This window comes from Chinchilla lanigera, unplaced genomic scaffold (assembly GCF_000276665.1).
Source record: "Chinchilla lanigera isolate Chin_1 unplaced genomic scaffold, ChiLan1.0 scaffold00118, whole genome shotgun sequence".
Lineage (NCBI taxonomy): Eukaryota > Metazoa > Chordata > Mammalia > Rodentia > Chinchillidae > Chinchilla > Chinchilla lanigera.
In genome coordinates this window covers 2,924,298-2,943,335 of record NW_004955519.1, presented here as the reverse complement: position 1 = coordinate 2,943,335, position 19,038 = coordinate 2,924,298, and the positions used below count along the sequence as shown (strand labels likewise).

The following is a 19,038-nucleotide window of genomic DNA, read 5'->3' as shown; positions in this document are numbered from 1 at the left end:
TTCTATACAGACTGACCAATTGGTTAATTTCCGGCAATATTTTAGAATGCAATGTTCTAGTGATTCACAGTCTTGGATTAAACTCAGCAGATTTGACTGAGGGAAGATTTAACATAAAAGAGGGTGTGTCTGATACATTTTATATGAGAAACCAGGCTATGTTTTGAACTGATGTTTTCAAAAACAAAACTATAGCAAAATGCCTCCCATTCTTCACCCTTTGGCAAAAGAAAGATTCCCAGACTAGAGTATAAGAGTCAGAAAGTGAAACATCTTTACCTACCTCATTCACTGTTACTACCTTGTTGCTTACAATAGTACCTGGGGCACACACACAGGTACTCAGTACAGTTCCTAAATAAATGAATTCATTGAATGAATGAATAAAATAAATTACGAAGCAAGTGGCAGGACACTGGTACTCATTAGCTGTCTAAATTCTGAGCAGTGAATATATTCATGATCAAATTAGGAAGAAAACAAACAGGAGGAAGTAAGTTCCTTCACTATATTTGAATTATTAGAAGAGAATGTGAATTATTATTGGGAGTGAAGCAAACCCAGGGTCGGTAGACTCTATCCCCACAAAGTTTTTATTCCGGAATGGAAATTTCCAGAGCCTCTGTTGTAAACCATTTCATGATGGGTCATTTACGAGGACTCTTTTTCTGAAATGATTATGTGGCAACAGCGCCATCTCCTGGGAGAACTAGTTGGGCATGTTAGAAGAATATTTTAGTCTTTTTCAGGTAGCAAATTCAATTTAGAATCATAGAAAAATTATACTGGAAATATCTTTAGAGCTCATCTAGGCCATATGTCATCTTATAGGTAAGGATTCACCTTAAGTGGTTACAATGTTTTCTTTGTTCTATTGTAAATGAACCCCAAATTGATCTCTGAGAGAAATCACTGAAACTGCAACCGGCAATACTAAACTACATCACAGGTTTCCTGTAAATCGGAGAATGAAGAGAAGTTAAAATCTATTCACTGAGCATCTAAACAACTATCGCCAATAAAAATGTCTGCAGTACAGCCCAATACAGTAGCCACTAGCCATGTGTGGTTGTTAAGCATTTCAAATGTGGCTAATAACATTGGTGAACTAGATTTTTAAATTTCTATGTGACTTTCATTATTTAAAATTAAATTTAATTAATTTTAAATTAGCCACATACAGACAGTGCAAGGATTCTCAACCTCAGCACTATTTATGTTTTGAATTGGAGAGTTCTTTGATGTGTATCAGAGGCTGTCCCGTGTATTGTAGGATGTTAGATGCGTCCCTGTCTTCTGTCTGCTAGGTAGAGGCTTATATGATATGCTCCCTCAGCTGTAACAGCCAAAAATGTCTCCAAACATTGCCTATTGTCCTGTGGGTGGGAGGGCAAAAATCATCCATGGTTGAAAATTACTGGCCTAGCAGCTACCATATTCAACAGCACAGTTGTGGAATGAGGCATTTTAGTTAAGAACTTGCCCCTTCACTGGGATGGTAGTAGTTTTGTCATAAGAACAGGGAAGGTACAGGAAAAAAGGCATAAACAAAAGAAACATCTTTCTTCCTTGTCTCTCCTCCCATGTTACAAAAATGGAGCCAGGACGCTAACATTGGAAAATCCTGCCTCAGTCGAAACTCTCTGGTTTAACATCAGAAAATCTATCTTTGAATCTGACTTTTCTCTCCTTGATCTGAGTAACTGAATGCATTGATTTTCCTGAGTTTCAGCATATTATCTAGGAAAAGTACCCATCTTCTAGGTTTGCTGTGAGGGCTAAATTAGATGATGTATAAAGCATTCTTTGTTTTGTGTTTTCCATGTAGTAGATATTCAAAAGAGTAGTTGTTTAAAAATTTTAGACTTTCCTCTAATCAGAGAGGAAAGTCTTTATGCTTTCTAATATATCGTATAAAGTACCCATTGTGTTTCAATCACAAATAAAAATCGAATGGAAAAAAACTAGTGAAGATCTATGAGCCTAATTTTATTTGAAATTCCAGTGACCACAACATTCAATCATGTTTTGCTGTTGTTTGTGAATCCATTCCTTCAGCACAATTAAGGTGTAGGAGAAAGTGTTTCAGTGTCTCCGGAAGGGTGAGCTCAGTTATCTTATGATGTTGCTGGATTCCAAAGCACTGTCGGATTCTCAAGCGGCACAGCTCCATCAAAGAAGAAGGCCCTGGAGAAAGATCATAAGACAAGTCTCACACTAGTTTCATTGATCTACGACCATTTCTCTTTTCCTTTTTTAAAAAAGAATACAAGATAAAACATTGTTATAAGGAAATAATATGGCACTGTTCAAGACAATTTTCCATTTGGGGGTATTTTGTGGCAGGCATTTTTAGATTTTCTCTCTTTTCTGGTGTCTAACTGAAATAAGCTCATTGGGTTTTAATTTAGAACAGAGTTCAAGAAATTTAAAGCTTAACCTTACTGGCAGAAGTTAAGGAAACTAACTTGAGAATTATATAGCTACACAAAAAAATCTAATAATGAAACTAAAATTCATGCTTAATGCATTCTCGGCTCTTTTACCTTACAAATGAGGTCATAGTTCTAGATGTGAGCATGTTGATTTTATAATTTGAGCATTCTTTAAGATATTCTGATGTAATAAGATATCTGAGAATCATAAGTGTGTGCTATCTTATTAAGTCATATTTGCTTTCATATTTGTAATGCAGAATTATCCTAGAGCTTCATCTTATAGGTGGAAAAGAATTAATATAAACCTTTCACAGAGTATATTCAAATGTTTCCATTTAGGGCTGTGGATTTCATTTAGGGGAGAGGTTGGAGAGAGGGAAGTACTTTGCTTCCCAGGGAACACTGGGCAATACCTAGAGACATTTTTTGGAGATATTTAATTATCATAACTTGGGGGAAATGCTGTTGGCATCACATCACGGGTAAAGGTCAAGGGTGCTGATAGACATGCTACAGGGACCAGGACAGACCTCAACTGGCCCAAACTGCCTCTAGTGCTGAGGTTGAGAACCCCTGTCATAGGGTAAAAGGATGGGGAATGATTTCCCAACTCCACCCTCACTCCCTGCATCATACTGTAGTGGAAATTCTCTTTGGAACTCTCAAGGAATTGCAGTAGTCCCCAATCCCAGCTGTAATTCAGAATTATCTAGGATGGGAGAACTTTAAACTATATGATGTTGGGCCTACTCCAGAGATATTGGATCAGTTATTGTTTGCTGGGACTCATGTATGTGGACTTTTTAAAAAGACATTGGCTTCAGGCCACAGTTGAGTATACAACCAAAAGGATACTGTGGCCTCTATTTTCCAAAAGGATATTGTGGCTGACCAAAATCGACAGGGTTGGGGCTGGGGATTTAGCTCAACGGCAAAAGTGCCTGCCTGGCAAGCGCAAGGTCGTGAGTTCGGTTCCCGGTACCGGAGAAAAACCAAAAAAAAATAAAAAAATAAAAATAAAAATAAAAAACAAAATCGACAGGGTTAACTGATCTCTCTCAGGTGACAGAGAACAAGGAGAGGTAGAAATAGACAAATATCAAAGAAATGGATGCAGGGGGTTTTTGTTTGTTTTGTTTTGTTTTGCCATACTGGAGATTGTATCCAAGGCACTCACACTGAGCTATGTCTCAGCCTTTTTTCTATTTTTTATTTTGAGACACAGTCTTGCTCAGTCACTAAATTGCCCCGACTGAGCTCAAACTTTCAATCTTTCTGTCTCAGCTTCCCAGAGTGCTGGGATTACAAGCATACAGTACCACTGCGGGTTGAATGCAAGATTTTAAATTGGGCCCTAACAACACTTTCTAATGGCTTATACTATGGCTTGTATCTAGATGTTCCCTGAAGCCTCATACACTCATAGGTGGCTGGATCATGATTGTACAGTACTGGATCTAAGGTGTGTGATACTGGAAATCATTCCCCATCCTTTTTTCCTATGACAGGGGTTCTCAACCTCAGCACTAGAGGCAGTTATGTGTGATAACTAATTGAGTTTAGCACAGTTCTGGGTGTGAATAATGGAAGCCTCACTCAGTATGGATGGCACCAGTCCATAGGTTTGTAGCCTGGAAGGACTATAAAGGGACAGAAAGAAGGTGACCTTGCTTGCTGCTGCTGCTGCTGCTGCTGCTGCTGCTTGCTGCCTTCTGCTTTCCACACCATGAACAGTTTCTCCTCTGCCATGAAACCCTGCCTTGGAGCCAGCCAACTATGGACTAAAACCTCTAAAACTTTCAACTAAATAAACCTTTCCTCCTCTCACTTGTAGGTATTAGATATTTTCTCTCAGCAATGAAAGTAGTAACTAAGATGAGCTTTGTTAGAATTCAGGGTACCTTTCAAATTATAGCCGGTGCATTGAAAGCCTATACTAACAGTGCAAAAAATACACTTTGGGAAAACAGACCTTAATCTAATCTCACTGAGGAATTATGAAAGATTTATTAATACTATGTGCTGGACACACCACCAGTGTAACTAGGAAGTTGTGATAAAGCACTATAAAGAACAAGACGTGAGAGCAAGCCAGATACAAAATTATGCAAGGCAGGACAGGACATCAGAGTAAGTGCAATGTAATATTGATGTTAATTGAATAGTTGCTGTTTACAAGTAGGACGACTTATAACAACTATAGCTCTAATTCCATATACACAGAGCAAAAAATCCACTACAACTTTGTTGCCACTTGCTGGCACATGCAAGCATTCAAGGGGGTTGCTACTCAGCTAATTGTGTATTTATGAATTGGCATATCTCTTTGGGTCTCATTTTCTCCCTTGCCCACCCAACCCATGCAACATTCATGAGGCTTTCAGGCCAAAGTGTGAACGGCTCCTGTCCTGCTAGGCTAACAGGTCATTTTTAGTTTTCATTGCATATCATGAGCAAATATGGCTTTAGATGCTTAGCAAGACAGGTAATATTCTTCAAATTATTTCCCTTTCCTTCCAAAGAAGGGAGAATCCTGCTTTTTCTAACTACCATGTAAACCCTAACCTAAAACAAGGTTGACTTTTACGTAATGTTCTCCTGTCACAACACCGAAAGGGGTAATTAATTAAACAGCACAGAGAAACAAATGGATTGGATTGTCAGGCATACCCAGAGAGAAAAATGGGTTAAATCTGCAGGTGTGACTTCCTATTCTTGCCCTGCACCATTTCTGGTGGGCTTCCACCACTGAGAACTGACTTCAGCAGAATTCCAAAAATGATTCAGGGAGCAAAAACAAGCCAGTGATTCTCTGTGGTGGCAAATTATACTTCATTTACTTATTTGTCTATTTTGGCTCTAGGGATTGAACCTCGGGTCTCGCACATGCTAAACATGTGCTTTACTGAGCCATATCTCGGGCACCTTTATAAACCAGTGGGATTCTTGGCCACACTGTCACTATTCAAATAAGAAGGAAAGGAATTCAAGATAACCTAGGTCTCTAGGAATGGTTTTGAGAAATAAAATGGAAAGGAATAGCCACTGAAGGCAATTTGAAAAATCTTAGGAGGTTATTTGATGGGAAATGGGATATATACATCCTACATTATGACTTTCTGGGGCCCTGAGCGACTTTTTCCTTTGTGAATCCCTGCCCCCATAAAAAAAATATTAAAAATTACATTTTACAATTGTGTTGGTATAAAGATGAATATAATTCAGATTGGTTTTTATTCAGTTTTTTCTTCTGATTTTAAAAGAAATTGAGACATTTCTGTGAGCCCTAAATCACTGCAGGAGATATCAGCCTTGCATAGATAGTATTTTTTAAAAACAAGAAATCATCAAAATGCAGGTAGGACTGCCCAGTAATTATCCCACTGTTTAGCATGAAGGGGTCTCTAGTGGGCTCTTCCTGAGCCCTCTTCTTCAGCCCTGCCAACATCACCACTACTGGGGAGTACAGGCATGCCCAAAGACAGGGGTTTGGCTGGGGCAGTAAGAATAGGAAGAGTTCCTTGGACCACTTTACAGTTCTACCCATAGCCAACTGTACTTCTCAGCATGTGGGAAGAAAATACCAAATTACAACACATGACATCAGAATTCTGGTAGGGAAACTCATAAGCCCTACGGCTTAACCAGGTTAACCCCTGGTTAACAAAACAAAATAAAACATTTTTTCACTGAAAAAATTCAGTAAGAACTGAATTATGTCTAGGGACAATTAAGGTTGACATCAAGTATCTCCCCAACCTGAGTGTTGTTGCTCCCCACCTTGGCCCATGCACCAAGAAAACCCCCTTTCTCCTGTGCACACCACTCTGTGCAGGAGTGCAGACTTACCCTTGCTTAACTTATAGTAGTAAGTGTGTCTGGATTGATGTGAATCAATCCAGAAAAATTAAGACGTACCCTAAATTCTTAATTACCTGCATTTCAATGCCAGAGGTCAAATTCCCAGTACTCTGACCCATCTTTAGCACAGTATGACATCCTGGGGCATTATGCAATGCCAAAGAGGTTTCTGCTGCATCATCCCAAAGCTTATTTTAGGTAACTTTAATTTTGAAATTGTAAAATAAGATTTAAATTCTTTGAACTAGCTTACCCCATGTGTGAATATTAGATCATTGGAAAAACCTGTCTCGAACATACCAAAGAGCACGGGCACTATCCACTACATAACCAACACTGCATCTTGTTAAATACTGAATGGCTTCAACTTCCCCACACTTGATGGTGACAGACAGTGATCTTTCACAGGGCTGGAATTCAGAACTCAGTAAGTTCCTGCCTCCTCTTAGAGCCAGAAGACACCTCTACAGATTAGGGTGTAGGTTTGGGCAAAGGAAAAGCACCTTCTCTCTGCAAGAAGAGCTTAGTCAAAGAGCTGTCTGGAGGCACCAGTTCCACCGGACGTTTGCCTTCAGCGTTCCTGGCCTGGGTGTTTGCTCCGAAGTCCATGAGCAGGCAGGCCAGCTCCTCATTGGACAGCCTGGCTGCTGCGTGAAGAGGGGAATCCAGACCCTTGCCTTCGTTCACACTTGCTCCTAGAAAGTCACAAGAACAAAAGGTGGTCAGCCAAGGAGAAGAGTCCAACCATTCCCCTGCTCAGAGCACGGAACCTCAAAATTCCCTAATGAAAGGGGGTCCGTGGGGAGCACAGCCATTCTGTGAAACTGGGAGATGATTTGATCCTATTTAATATATGAGGAAAATGCCATTTGGCAGTGTGACTGCATTACCACAAGAGCTGCAGAGCACATGAAATTAAAATGATCCCCACTGAGCGCTGCCCACAGACATGATACATAGAAGAAAATCCTAGTGATATGAAAGCATATCACATGCATTATGAGCAGAGTCTAAGAATTAGGCATGGTGGTGCATGCATGTAATCCCAGTGCCTTGGGAGGCTGAGGCAGGACAGTAGCCACAAGTTCAAGGGCAGTATGAACTACATAGGGAGACCCTGTCCCAAAGAATTAGTCAGTACTGAGAGTAAAGCTACATGGTGAAATTCTGTATACACCTAGCTGCCAAATTCATATTCTAAGCAGCCACCATGGGACTTAGAATCTGGGGCTTAAGACTGTGAGGTATGGACTATGAAAATCCACCAATTTGGGGGGCATCTCTGAGTTTTGGATGGTCAATCCTAAGAGCACAGAGAAGGTGGATCACTTTTCCTCTTCAAGAATAGAGTGAACCTAGGACCACCTCCCACCTAATTCCACCCTTACACTCTTAACAAATCCCCAGCCCAACCCAGTTCTTGGTTCTTGCTGTGACATGTTAGGACATGTAGCTTTCCCTGAGCTGCTGTCCCCCCAGCAAAATTAGGATCTATATCCATTCAACAAATGTTACCTGAATTGATCTTTTACTGGTTTTGACTTTGTGAGTGTTGTGAAACAGGGTTCTTTCCTGGCTGGGAGCTTAAAATCTACCTATGGTGATAGGAGAGGGAGAGGGAGTCATGGAGAGAGAGAGTGAGACAGAAACAGAGAGAGAGAGACAAAGACAGAGAGACAGTGACATAAAGAGACACAGAGAAAGACACAGAGAGAGAAATATGCATGAATATGAATGAATCTCCTAATTCACAGCAACAGCTGTCAATGAATGGGAAGCAATAAGGACTACAAGAATATTCAGTACAAGGAGGGATTTCTTATTAAAGGTAGGAAAAAACCAGAAGGGTAGGGGGAAAATGGGCTCTTCTAGCTTGGCCAAGTAAAAGGAGGAGAAAGAGAAAAGAAAAAACAATAAAGATGCACCGTACATAGGGTGAGCTACTGTGAAGGGACACGATAGCGTGGAATGTTCAAGAATGAAAAGGACTCAGATAATTAAAGAGGTGGTGGAGTACGGTCCTGGATGTTGAGAAGAGGGTGGGACAATGCAGGGAAGTGATAAGAAGTGATGGTACCTGGACCTTTACAGGGAAAATTGAATATTTAAAATGGGACAAATTAAACTTCCAAATCAGAGAGAGCAGGGAAGGCAGTCTCAAATAGGAAGACTCAACCCAATTCCCGCATCTTCGTGAGTTATGCAGGGCCTAGTCATACAATTGGCCAGAGGGAGAGAGGTGGAGGAAAAGGAAGAGAAAATAGCGATCATTGTGGACAACTCAGGGAAGCGGCATCAACGTCATCATCATCATCATCATCATCAACATCATCCTGTTTACAAATGAGAGAGCTAAAGCTTAAGCAGTGCTAATGACCCCCTATGGGAGCACAGTACGAGCTCTGACCTTGCCCAACTCCTTGCCCACAGGCCTTCCTCTGCCACAATAGAAATATCTTTAAAATACATTTGATTTTGTTTTCATTTTCTTTCCTTATTTGTTTTTTTCCCCCCTCTCTCTTTGTCTTACCTGACTCCAGAAGCTTCTTGGCACAGGCTAGCTGCTGTTTTTCACAAGCCACATAGAGGGGAGTGCCCAGGTGGTTGATGTTATGGTTGATGTTGGCACCATAAGCTACGAGGGACTCGACACACTCCACGTGACCTGCAGCCCAAAGCAATAGAAACCAGTTACAGCACAGGTTCCCCTACCTAGGGAAACAACATTGCCCCCATTTTTTGCATCTTTACATTTGCCGTAATTATCCAGGGATCCAGAATGATTTTCTTTCCTTAGAATGAGGGATGATTTTAAATACTGCCATCAGTTAGTGGGTTGGGCCCAAGGTGGGATCTGCAGCTAAGGGTAGAACTGTACTTAAACTCAGTAGTCATAGTCGGCAACCGGCACCATGTTTCAATTGTTTCTGGCTAATAGAGGAACAGGAACTGAAAGCGGACTTGAAGAAGAAAGGATGTGGTGTGGGCCATAACACAGGGAAAGAAGCTCCCGGTCTCACCAAGGGTAGGCCTGGGAGCAGCAGGCCACAGCTGGCACAGGCAAAGCTTGCAAGAAGCTGCCAAACCCAATAGGAACGGAACCCGATCTGGCAAAGTACATTTGGTGAAAGCTGAATCACTCTGCTTTCGTCCAGAATGTCATACTGGAAACAATGCTCCTTCATGTTTTTCTAGTTATGCCATTTTCGCCGTATGTATCTATTTTAGCTGTATGAGTTGGCATGCCTCTTTAGTAAATATCAGTGTTTGGGGAGATCATTATCTTCTGGATTGGTCTTGTCAAATGGAAGCCATTCTGGAAAGCTACCAGGGAAACAGAAAGTCCTCTGTCAAAGTATCGTCGGGATGATGATATAAACATCAGAGAAAAGCAAAACTTGCAGTTTATCATTTGTCTCAGAATTAGGAACACCAGGGAACTTACGGTTTTATGAAAAGAATTACCCCCAGCAGTATGTAACACATTATAATTTCCAGAATTGAAGTTTGTTTCATTTGGCAAACTTAGGTGGCCCTGAGATACTGTTCTTCAAGGCCATAAAATAGAAGAATAGAATTTGCATTATAAAAAACTTTATTTCATGGGTTCAACAATATAGTCCATAAATATTGATGGATAGTCTGCTATGTGTACCAGGCCCTGTTTCAGAAATATAGCGGTAAACATTCCAAATGCTCTAAAAGGAAGATTCTCAAACTTCCTATGCAGCAGAATCACCAGAAAGACTTATTAAACTAAACACAGATGGCTGGACCCCCCACCCGCAGAGTTACTCAATCACTGGGCCTGGAGTGAGGCCCAAAAGGCCCTAATTGGCAGGCCCTACACTGCTGATACTTCTAGTACCAGGATCCCACCTTGAGAACTACTACTCTAAAGTACATCCTCTTCCTTCTTTCTTTCAACAGTGAAACGTCCCTTAAAGCACTGGGTGGAAAATCGGAAATTCCCAACAGATTTACCTCTCTTAGCAGCCTCATGGATTGGAGATGCCAGATCACTCGCCGAGTGGGGGCTGGCTCCATTCTGTAGAAGTAAATTCACACAGTCCAGGCTGCCACTCATGCATGCATTAAACAGGGGAGTATGCCAGTCTGTGCTCACAGCATTCACCTAGGGAAAAAGCTCCAAGATGAAGATGGGCAGCAGGATAAGCTCTCCTACTTAAAAGGTATTATTTAATTTCCCTGAGCTTCCACAGTATCAAAATGGAGAGAAAAATACCAGAGTCTAGAAGGTGGTTAAGGAAAATGTGAATGAGGTATTGAATGCGAGGCAGCAAGAATGTTACAAAAGGTTCCACCTCCTTGCCCTCTCCAGGAAGATGAACTTTGGAACCAGTTAGGATAATTTTCATAGCCTACAACCTATCCTTTTTATTTTAAACTTTCATCACAGACCAATCCTGTCTTCTCATAGCAGCCAAAGTGATCTTCAAAAATTGTTAAAATATAATTTTTAAAAATTATAAAACAGCTCTCATAGAGCTGTAGAGTTAACACATGCCAGAAGAGTTCACTCAATTCATTTGTTAATGAAGGAACCAGTAAGATGGTAAGGCTGGCTCAAGGGATAATTTATATAGTCAATAGACTGCTTACATGCTTTTACTAATAGATACAAGAATGGTCAATGTCCTAATAAGGCCATGAATCTGTAATCTTTGGGGTTATCTTTTCTAATGTTCAAAGTCTGAAATTTACAAGTTGACATTTAACATCACAATGCTTGGGCTTGAATCGAATAGCAAAGTCAAGGGCAGATATGTTCCTCTATACTGTTGAAGAATTCCTTGTTGAATCTGTTGAATAATGGTATTATAAAGACAATGAATTCATGCTTACATTCTATTTCCAAGCAAAGCCAGGGCCTAAATGAGGTACAAAAGATACCCAGGGTACAGATTTTTAAAAGATATTTGCTGTTGGAGTCACAGAAGTGCCACAGGACACTGGAATGAACACTTCTTGATAATATGAAACCTGAGTACCATTTTTACTTCACCTTAGCCCTGACCCTGTTTCCAATTGTTTAGTAAGTTTCTCAAACTCTCATGTAAATCTGATGATACAGTCATCTCCGGCTCTCTACTAATTTCAGGACAAAGCCTTTTTCTTTCACAGGCAAGGTTACTTATTATGTTCAGAACCCTCTCACTCAATCTACTTTGCCATAAGCAATGGGTCACAGAAATGTGCTCCCTTTCACTGTCAAGCCTTTGAATTTGCTTTCTCAGTGGCTGGGGAGCCTATAATTTCTCCTGAGCCACCATTGTGCTGACTCCAACAGCTTAGACATCGTATCTTGTAGGATGCTTCTTTTGACTCCCTTTCTCTGGGTGAGAAATAGACGGTGGAACACTTCTGTGCTTGCAACCACCCCCTTACTGTTTCACAATAAATCTATTTTGATAGTTTGCAAAAATGGTCACAGATTCTTTCTATTCCCCTGTGCCTATTCCCTTATGATATGGCTTTGTAACTCCTTCCAACAAGATCAAGACTATTTTTCCAATATTTCTATCTGGGTTCGCCCATGTGACTTGCTTTAGCCACTGAGACAGTAGAAAATATGGTATAAGAAGCGAATTTGCCCTCCTCTGCTACCCTTGCAGTCCCTGCTACCACCGTGTGAACAAGTCCAGGCTTGCTAGGGATGAGCTACATATAGAGATTTTCTGTCTCCCCAGACATCCCAGACAAATGTTATGTACTTTCTGCAATACTTCGCTACCCTCCACTCATAGCAATGAAGACAGAAAATTCCCAGCTATTTATTTGTTGAGTCTGATAAAGAAAATGCTAGAGACTCCAAACACAATATTCTAGCTAAAAATTCAATATTTCACCTATCACTAAAGCAACAAGCTCTAAGGACATAACAACTCTTGAAAAACCACCATTCCTTCTTTTTCAAATCAGGGAGACCATAAGTGCTGGAAATTTTACAGAAGACATACAAACAGTCATTTTTCATTCTTAGATATTATTTGTTTTTAAAATATAATTTGAGCCATATTTACCTCAGCTCCATGCCTTAATAAAATATTTGCACAAGATGGATGACCTCCAAGACAGGCTTCGTGCAGTGGAGACACGTGATCTGCCGTGTTGAGGTTCACAGGCCACCCCTGGCAGACAGAAAACAAACACAATAAGGACGCAAAGCAACAGTGCCCTGGGGTTGGCCTTCAGCCATTACTACGACATTACTATTACTGTGACTTGAGAATTTGTTGGAATTGCATAATTGCTTGTTAAACCTAGCAAGTTGAACTAAGCTGATTTGAAAATTTTTAAAATCGAGTGACACGGTAAGCAAACATAGAAGATTAAAATACGTATGTACATGTGGCCTTCAGCCATTACTAGAGTACTATGACAGTTTTTTGAAAAGTTAAATTGTACCATCAGTACTCTACTGTATTGTTCTTATGGTACAATCACCAAGGAAAACAGTTTGGCCGTGTCTATTAGAGCTAGTGACACACATGCCTCCGACCCAAAAATTACACTCTTATTTATGTACACTCAAGAAATATACACCTAGATAAATATACAAAACGGTTCCCAACAATATTAATTATGATAGCTCAAAACTACAAATAACCTAAATGTCCATCCATAGTCAACTAGATTAATAAAAAGAATCATCAGAGCAATAGTATATTGAATAGATTATAACTGCAAGCAAGTACAAGGATAATGCTTGCAAAAACTATGCTGAGCAAAAGAAACAAGAGCCAAAATAATACATACTAAGTGATTACACCATATATTGATTTTATATAAATTAAAAATTAGGTATATTAACCTATATTGTTTCAGAATACATACATAGGAAGTAAAGCCGTAAAAACAGCAAGGAAATCAGGATCAAGTTATTTCCAGAGAAGATGGACAGAACTTTACCTGAAGCCACAACAACTGGAAGAATAGGACGGATGTTACTCTGGAGGAGCCAGAAATGCAATATTTTACCGTTTCTTGATCTGAGGGGCACTCTCATTATCATTATTTGTTAAATTGTACAAATGTGTTTTAATCTTCTATGTTTGCTTACCATGTCTCTCAATTTTAAAAATTTTCAAATCAGCTTAGTTCAGCTTGCTAGGTTTAACAAGCAATTATTCAATTCTTAACAAATTCACAAGTGGCTCTTTTTTGTAGGACAATGAAAATGAAAATTTGAAACTGCAAGAGAATGCAGAACTATACTATATATGCTTTTTAAGAAGCCTAAATTTACTGTATTACTGTGTGGTTCTGGAAGCAGTGGTTCTTTAACTATAAGTACAGTATTTAGTAATACATAGGATTCAATAATGTACATATCAAAAATATAGGTTCTATCCAATTTTTTTCAAAAGAAACCAATACTCCATTCCTTGACATTTAAATTTTTTCTTGGCCTTCCTAGCTCTGTCTTGATTTCAACAAAGCAATCAGCAAAGTACAGCCCATGAGACAAATCCAGCCCACAACCTGTTTTTGTATAGGACAACAGCTACAAGTGATTGTTATATTTAATTTATTTTTAATGTTTTTTAATACACATTTGCAGTGCATAATGCTCATATTCATGGGAAATTTGTATGTGGTATATTTTGAATGGTTAAAAAGAATCAAAAGAAGAATATTTTGTGATACATAAAATTATATGAAATTCAGATTTCAGTGTCCATAAACAAAGTTTTATCAGAACACAGCCCTGCCAATTCATTTTCATATTGTCTATGACAGCTCTTGTGTTACAGTGGCATAGTTAGATAGTTGCAACAGACATTGCTTGGTCTTCAAAGCTTAAAATATTTACTATCTGGCCCTTTACAGAAAAAACTGCCAACCCTGGTCTTTGTCAAAGGGAAAAATACATCTTTTGTTACTTCACTATTTGCACCCATGACCTGAATAGCCAATTGGCAAGGGAAAACCATATTATTTTTCACATCATCGTCACGTTTTTTTAAAAGCAGCTCTGTCAATGCAATAAGGGTGATTTTCAGAAGAGGAAAAATTCAGAGAGGGTATCAGATACAAAGGGCTGGAAGACAGGCCCAGGCATAGAACTTGGGCAAAGGACAACCACTAAAAGAGTGGCCCATAAGAAAAGAGCAGAACTGGTCAATAAGGCAAAACAAGTAAGGAGTGTTCATGAGAGCTACATTGCCGCCAGCATTACACAGTTCTCCAGGCCAGTGTGCAATTTGGAACAAGATGTTTTCCAATCCTACTCATCCCAGTCTGCCCAGTCTAAAATGGGGATTTACCTGGACTTATTAATACTGCCAAGTATGAAACTAGGAATGATGAGGGAGAGAATAAAGTGAGCTTCCCCTTGCCTAGTGTTGCACGTCTCAGACCTGTGAGCCTTTCCAAGATTCCCGTCTCTAGTATTCACATCCTGTGTCCTCTCCCCTTTGCTGAGGGCTGGACCTAGAGACTTTCTTCTAATGAAGAGAATATGCAAACATGACAGAAGGTCATGTCCAGGACTAGGTAACTGATTTCCATCGTGTCTGCACTGTCTTGCCCTCTCATTTGTTGGTTTAAGGGTTCTGATGAGATCCTTGACAAGGAATGAGGGATGTTTCCAGCCAACAGCCAACCAGGAACTGAGGCTCTCAATCCAACCGCCCAGGAGGAACTCCGTCTTGCCAATGGCCACTTAAGTGAACTTAGATGCAGATTCAACCTCAGTCAAATCTTAAGATGGCTGCAGCTCTGACCCACGTCTTGATTGCCCACTTACAAGAGTCTCTGACCCAGTGAAATTTGGTCTGTATGCCTGACCCACATATTCTGGGACAAACTCATATGTTTATTCCTAAGTTTTGGGCTAATTTGTCACATAGCAGGAAATGACTAATGCAGGGCTGAAGCATTGAGTGGTCCTCTGTAAAGAAATGTCTAAAGGACTGACTTCAGAGTCTGACAACCTCTGGGAAAATCTTCTTTCCAGTAGATGGATCAGAAGCCCAATCCAACCGGGACATTAAACAGCTCAAGGAATGCCTCCATAGCCCCATGCTCTTGGAACACATTGCCCCAACCTTTTTTGAGACAGGATCTCACTTTGTAGGTCAGACTGGCCTTGAACTCACTACACAGCCCAGGCTGGCCTTGAACTCACTGTGGTCCTCCTGCCTCAGCCACTAAAGAAGGATTATAGGTGTGTGCTGCCACTGCATCCAGCAGAACACACTATCCTTAATGGTAGGAAAATGGTATAGTAAAAGTTCTTTTTAATCTTAGATATGGTTAATCAAGGACTCAGGTATATATCATATATTTTGTTCCCAGAATCCTTTAAAGTTGTCTAAAATCATTCCTCACTCACCATCACTGCTTACACACTTACTGTCCTCCTACTCCTGGCTGAAGAAAACCTGCATTATTGCCTTTACCCTCCACAAGTTCCACCCTTGGACTTTACCATGTGGCAGCAGCTATTTTGTTGTTTTCATTACCATTTTATTATTTTAATGGAGGCATCCCCTCAAATCCTTTTTGGCTTTATTCTCAGTGTTTTATATTTGTCAGATCTCTCACTGGCACTGCAAGAACACACAAGAAATTCATAGCAAAAACTTTGAAAGCACTCTGCTCTGTGCAAAAGATCATGAGATAAAAGTGTTCTTTAAAGGAGTTGTTAGGTATTCCGTAATTATTAAAGTACCTTCCAGTTCCAACTGTCGTATTTAAACCAGCATTTCGAGTGTTTACATGTAAGTAAATCCAGGTAAGTGAAATGCAATAAAAAATTACTCACAATACCAACTGTTTTCATAACATATTACATAGTCATATAACGAAGAGGTTCCTGCAAGTTTCCTCTTGAAAATGTAGGCTATTGTTTTTATTTCATAAGCTCAAAGTTCTGCTTTCAATGAATTTTAGTAATTTGTCTAAATATTTGAAAAGTCTGAATCATAGAGCATCATAATTTTTAATCATTTATTTCAATCACCATTCAGTCCACAGTGGAAATATCAGTAAAAAAAAAATTAGTATCTAAATTTATCTAAAAATTATCTAATTTATCTAAATATTTGAAAACTCTGAATCATACAGCATCGTAAGGTAATTTTTAATCAGGTATTTCAATCACCATTCAGTCCACAGTGGAAAGCTCAGTAAAAAAAAAAAAAAAAAAAAAAAGGAAAGTAGTGATTGATTATTTATCTATAATTTTTCTATTACCAGTTGTCACCTCATCTCAGCTTATGGTCAGAAGCTCTTTTGGGTGAGTCCTTGGGGCTATACCATGTTAGAACACCCATGGGCAATAGAGTACATAGTACCTGGTAACATTCTGTCATAACCTCCCCCCACAAATTATGTACACATAGGCTGAGCCAACTGGCCACAAAGACAGTTATGCTTTTTCTGTCCACAATTATGAGTTACTTCTATGCATACAGTAGAAAGCCAGGTCATAACACCTGTGCCCCTCACAGTCATCAGAACGTATCATTCTCTTCCCACTTTACCAAGCAGAGCACAGCCACTTGATGTGAGATTCCTACATTCTGTTGTTCTCACTTCTAAAATCTATTTTCGCCAATCTTCTTTGCCTTTGCTCCTTTCTTTGAGGAAAAAATACATAAACTTACCCAATGTCTCTTGACCTCGACTGTACCCTTTCACCCCCGTGACCTGCTACCATCCACCTTCAAACATTCATTCATTTCTCAGCTCTCTCTTTTCTGGTACACTTCCCTGTTGCTTTCTAAGTCTGCTCATCCTTTCAATCTGACCCTCTGCCCAACTGTCACTCAAAGCCTACCTTCTCTTCATTGCCCTTTTTATCCCCAAAACTGCCCATGCCTTTTATTTCTCTTGTTCTCACTTCCTTTTTCCCCTTCTCTTATCTTTTACCCATGCAATCCCACCAAGTCTGTTTTCCTTGTGTGATCCAATACACAGTACTTTTCCCTCCACATCACTCAACCCCTGAATTTGCTATGTATTGATCTTGACCTCATGAAACCTCACCTCTGGCTTCTACAGTACAGCTCTGTCTAATTTCCAACCACTGGACACTTTTTTCCTGTTTCTTTCATGGGGCCTTGTCTTTTTCCTCCTTACATCTCCCAAAATAGGCAGCCTCTCAAGAATTTACCTTCAAATCTTTTTCTTTTCTCTCAATACTTTCCACATCTCTCTCTCTCTCCTCCTCCTCTCTCTCTCTCTCTCTCTCTCACACACACACACACAAACACACACACACACACACACACACACACACACACACACACATGTGATTGCTTTCAAATCTGAACCTCCACTCTGGTAGATTTTCTTATCCCTGGACATAACCACCTAGCTAGCAACATAAATTCAGCTTTTTCCAACCTAAAATAACTTCTTATTTTTCAAACTCTAATTTTCTTAATGGCACTACCATCTTGTTTCACACCTAGAATTGCAATCTTAAAAGGGAGAATAGTAGACTGAGTCCCAAGACCAAATACTGACACCATCACCTGGAAGCAGTATGAACTTGGACCAATTATTTATCTCCTTAATGCTTAATTTCCTCATCTGTAAAACAGGCAAATTGCATCTACCTTATAACAAGATTATTATGAGGACTGAAAATGATGTATGCAAAATGGTTAGTACTCAGTAACTTCCAGGGAGTCATTATATAGGATTTCTTCTCCTTCGTTATTTAGCCCTCCATCAGCTGCCACAGTCTAAAGATCTGAGGTGTTTCTACCCTGGTAATGACTTAGCCCTTTAAGGATTACAGGAGGAAGAGTAAGTAGTTTTATACAAGTTGTTAAAAAGTCAATCCACACCTCTTGCTTATGGGGAGAACTTATTGAGACAGTTCTCAATCCTGACTACTCATCAGAATCACCCAGGGAGCTCTAGAAAAAGTCCTGATATTCAGGACACATCACAGAGTAATTGCAATGCAATCAATTCAGGCATCAGTATTTCTAAAGGTGATGCAACCCAAGGGGATATTAATGTACAGTCTTGAAGGAAAAGCACCAAATCATGGTCACTGTCCTGGTTAAGTGGTGGCCTAATTGTGTCTACCCACATAACAATCACTATTTTTAAAATGAATTTTTACTGGACTGCAAAAGATATGAAAACTTTACAGATCCTATATATAAATCTCAGTGACCATCATGAAGAAAATATACCTGTGTGACTACTACACAAAGAAAGGAAAAGAATATTACCAGAGGCCTGCATATGCCTGATCCAACTTGCGATGCACTACTTGTCCCCAGAGGTATTCATGAAACTGACTTGTGACAGTAGAAATTAGTTTCAAATCTAAATTATATTAGATCATCAGAGTAACCAATCTATGAAGTATGTATTTTTGTGAATGTGCTTGGTTTTTATTCAAAATGCTGATCAAAATCATTCCATCATCCATTTTCACTGCTGTATATAATTTTATTCAATATTGGTGAAGTTTAGATTTGGAAATGTTTCTCAAAGGCACATGTATTAAAGGCCTGGTTTCCAGCCTGCTGAGCTCTTAGAAAGTAGTGGAACACTTAAGCACTGGGGCCAGTGGGAGGAAGTTAAGTCATCAGTATATGCTTTGCAAGGAAATATTGGATCTCTCCTCTCCTCTCCTCTTCTCTTCCCTTCCCTTCCCTTTCCCTCCCCTCCCTTCTCTCCTCCCTTCCCTCCCCTCCCCTCCCCTCCTTCCTCTCCTCTCCTCTTTTCTATTCTCTTCTCT

General features: G+C 39.8%; 1 protein-coding gene across 3 annotated transcripts in view; it reads right to left on the bottom strand.

The window, feature by feature from the left end:
- Positions 1 to 1,977: 1,977 nt before the first annotated feature.
- The window catches only part of Asb9 (ankyrin repeat and SOCS box containing 9), a 38,557-nt gene continuing 21,496 nt past the window's right edge, over positions 1,978 to 19,038 (bottom strand). For all 3 annotated transcript variants that reach the window (XM_005409176.1, XM_005409177.2, XM_013506982.1), the window contains 5 exons: positions 12,344 to 12,451; positions 10,284 to 10,434; positions 8,830 to 8,964; positions 6,803 to 6,994; positions 1,978 to 2,187 (listed from right to left, as the gene is read on the bottom strand). In XM_005409176.1, coding sequence (XP_005409233.1) covers positions 2,018 to 2,187; positions 6,803 to 6,994; positions 8,830 to 8,964; positions 10,284 to 10,434; positions 12,344 to 12,451 — 756 coding nt within the window. In that variant the 3' untranslated portion in view covers positions 1,978 to 2,017. The remainder of the gene's footprint in view (positions 2,188 to 6,802; positions 6,995 to 8,829; positions 8,965 to 10,283; positions 10,435 to 12,343; positions 12,452 to 19,038) is intronic.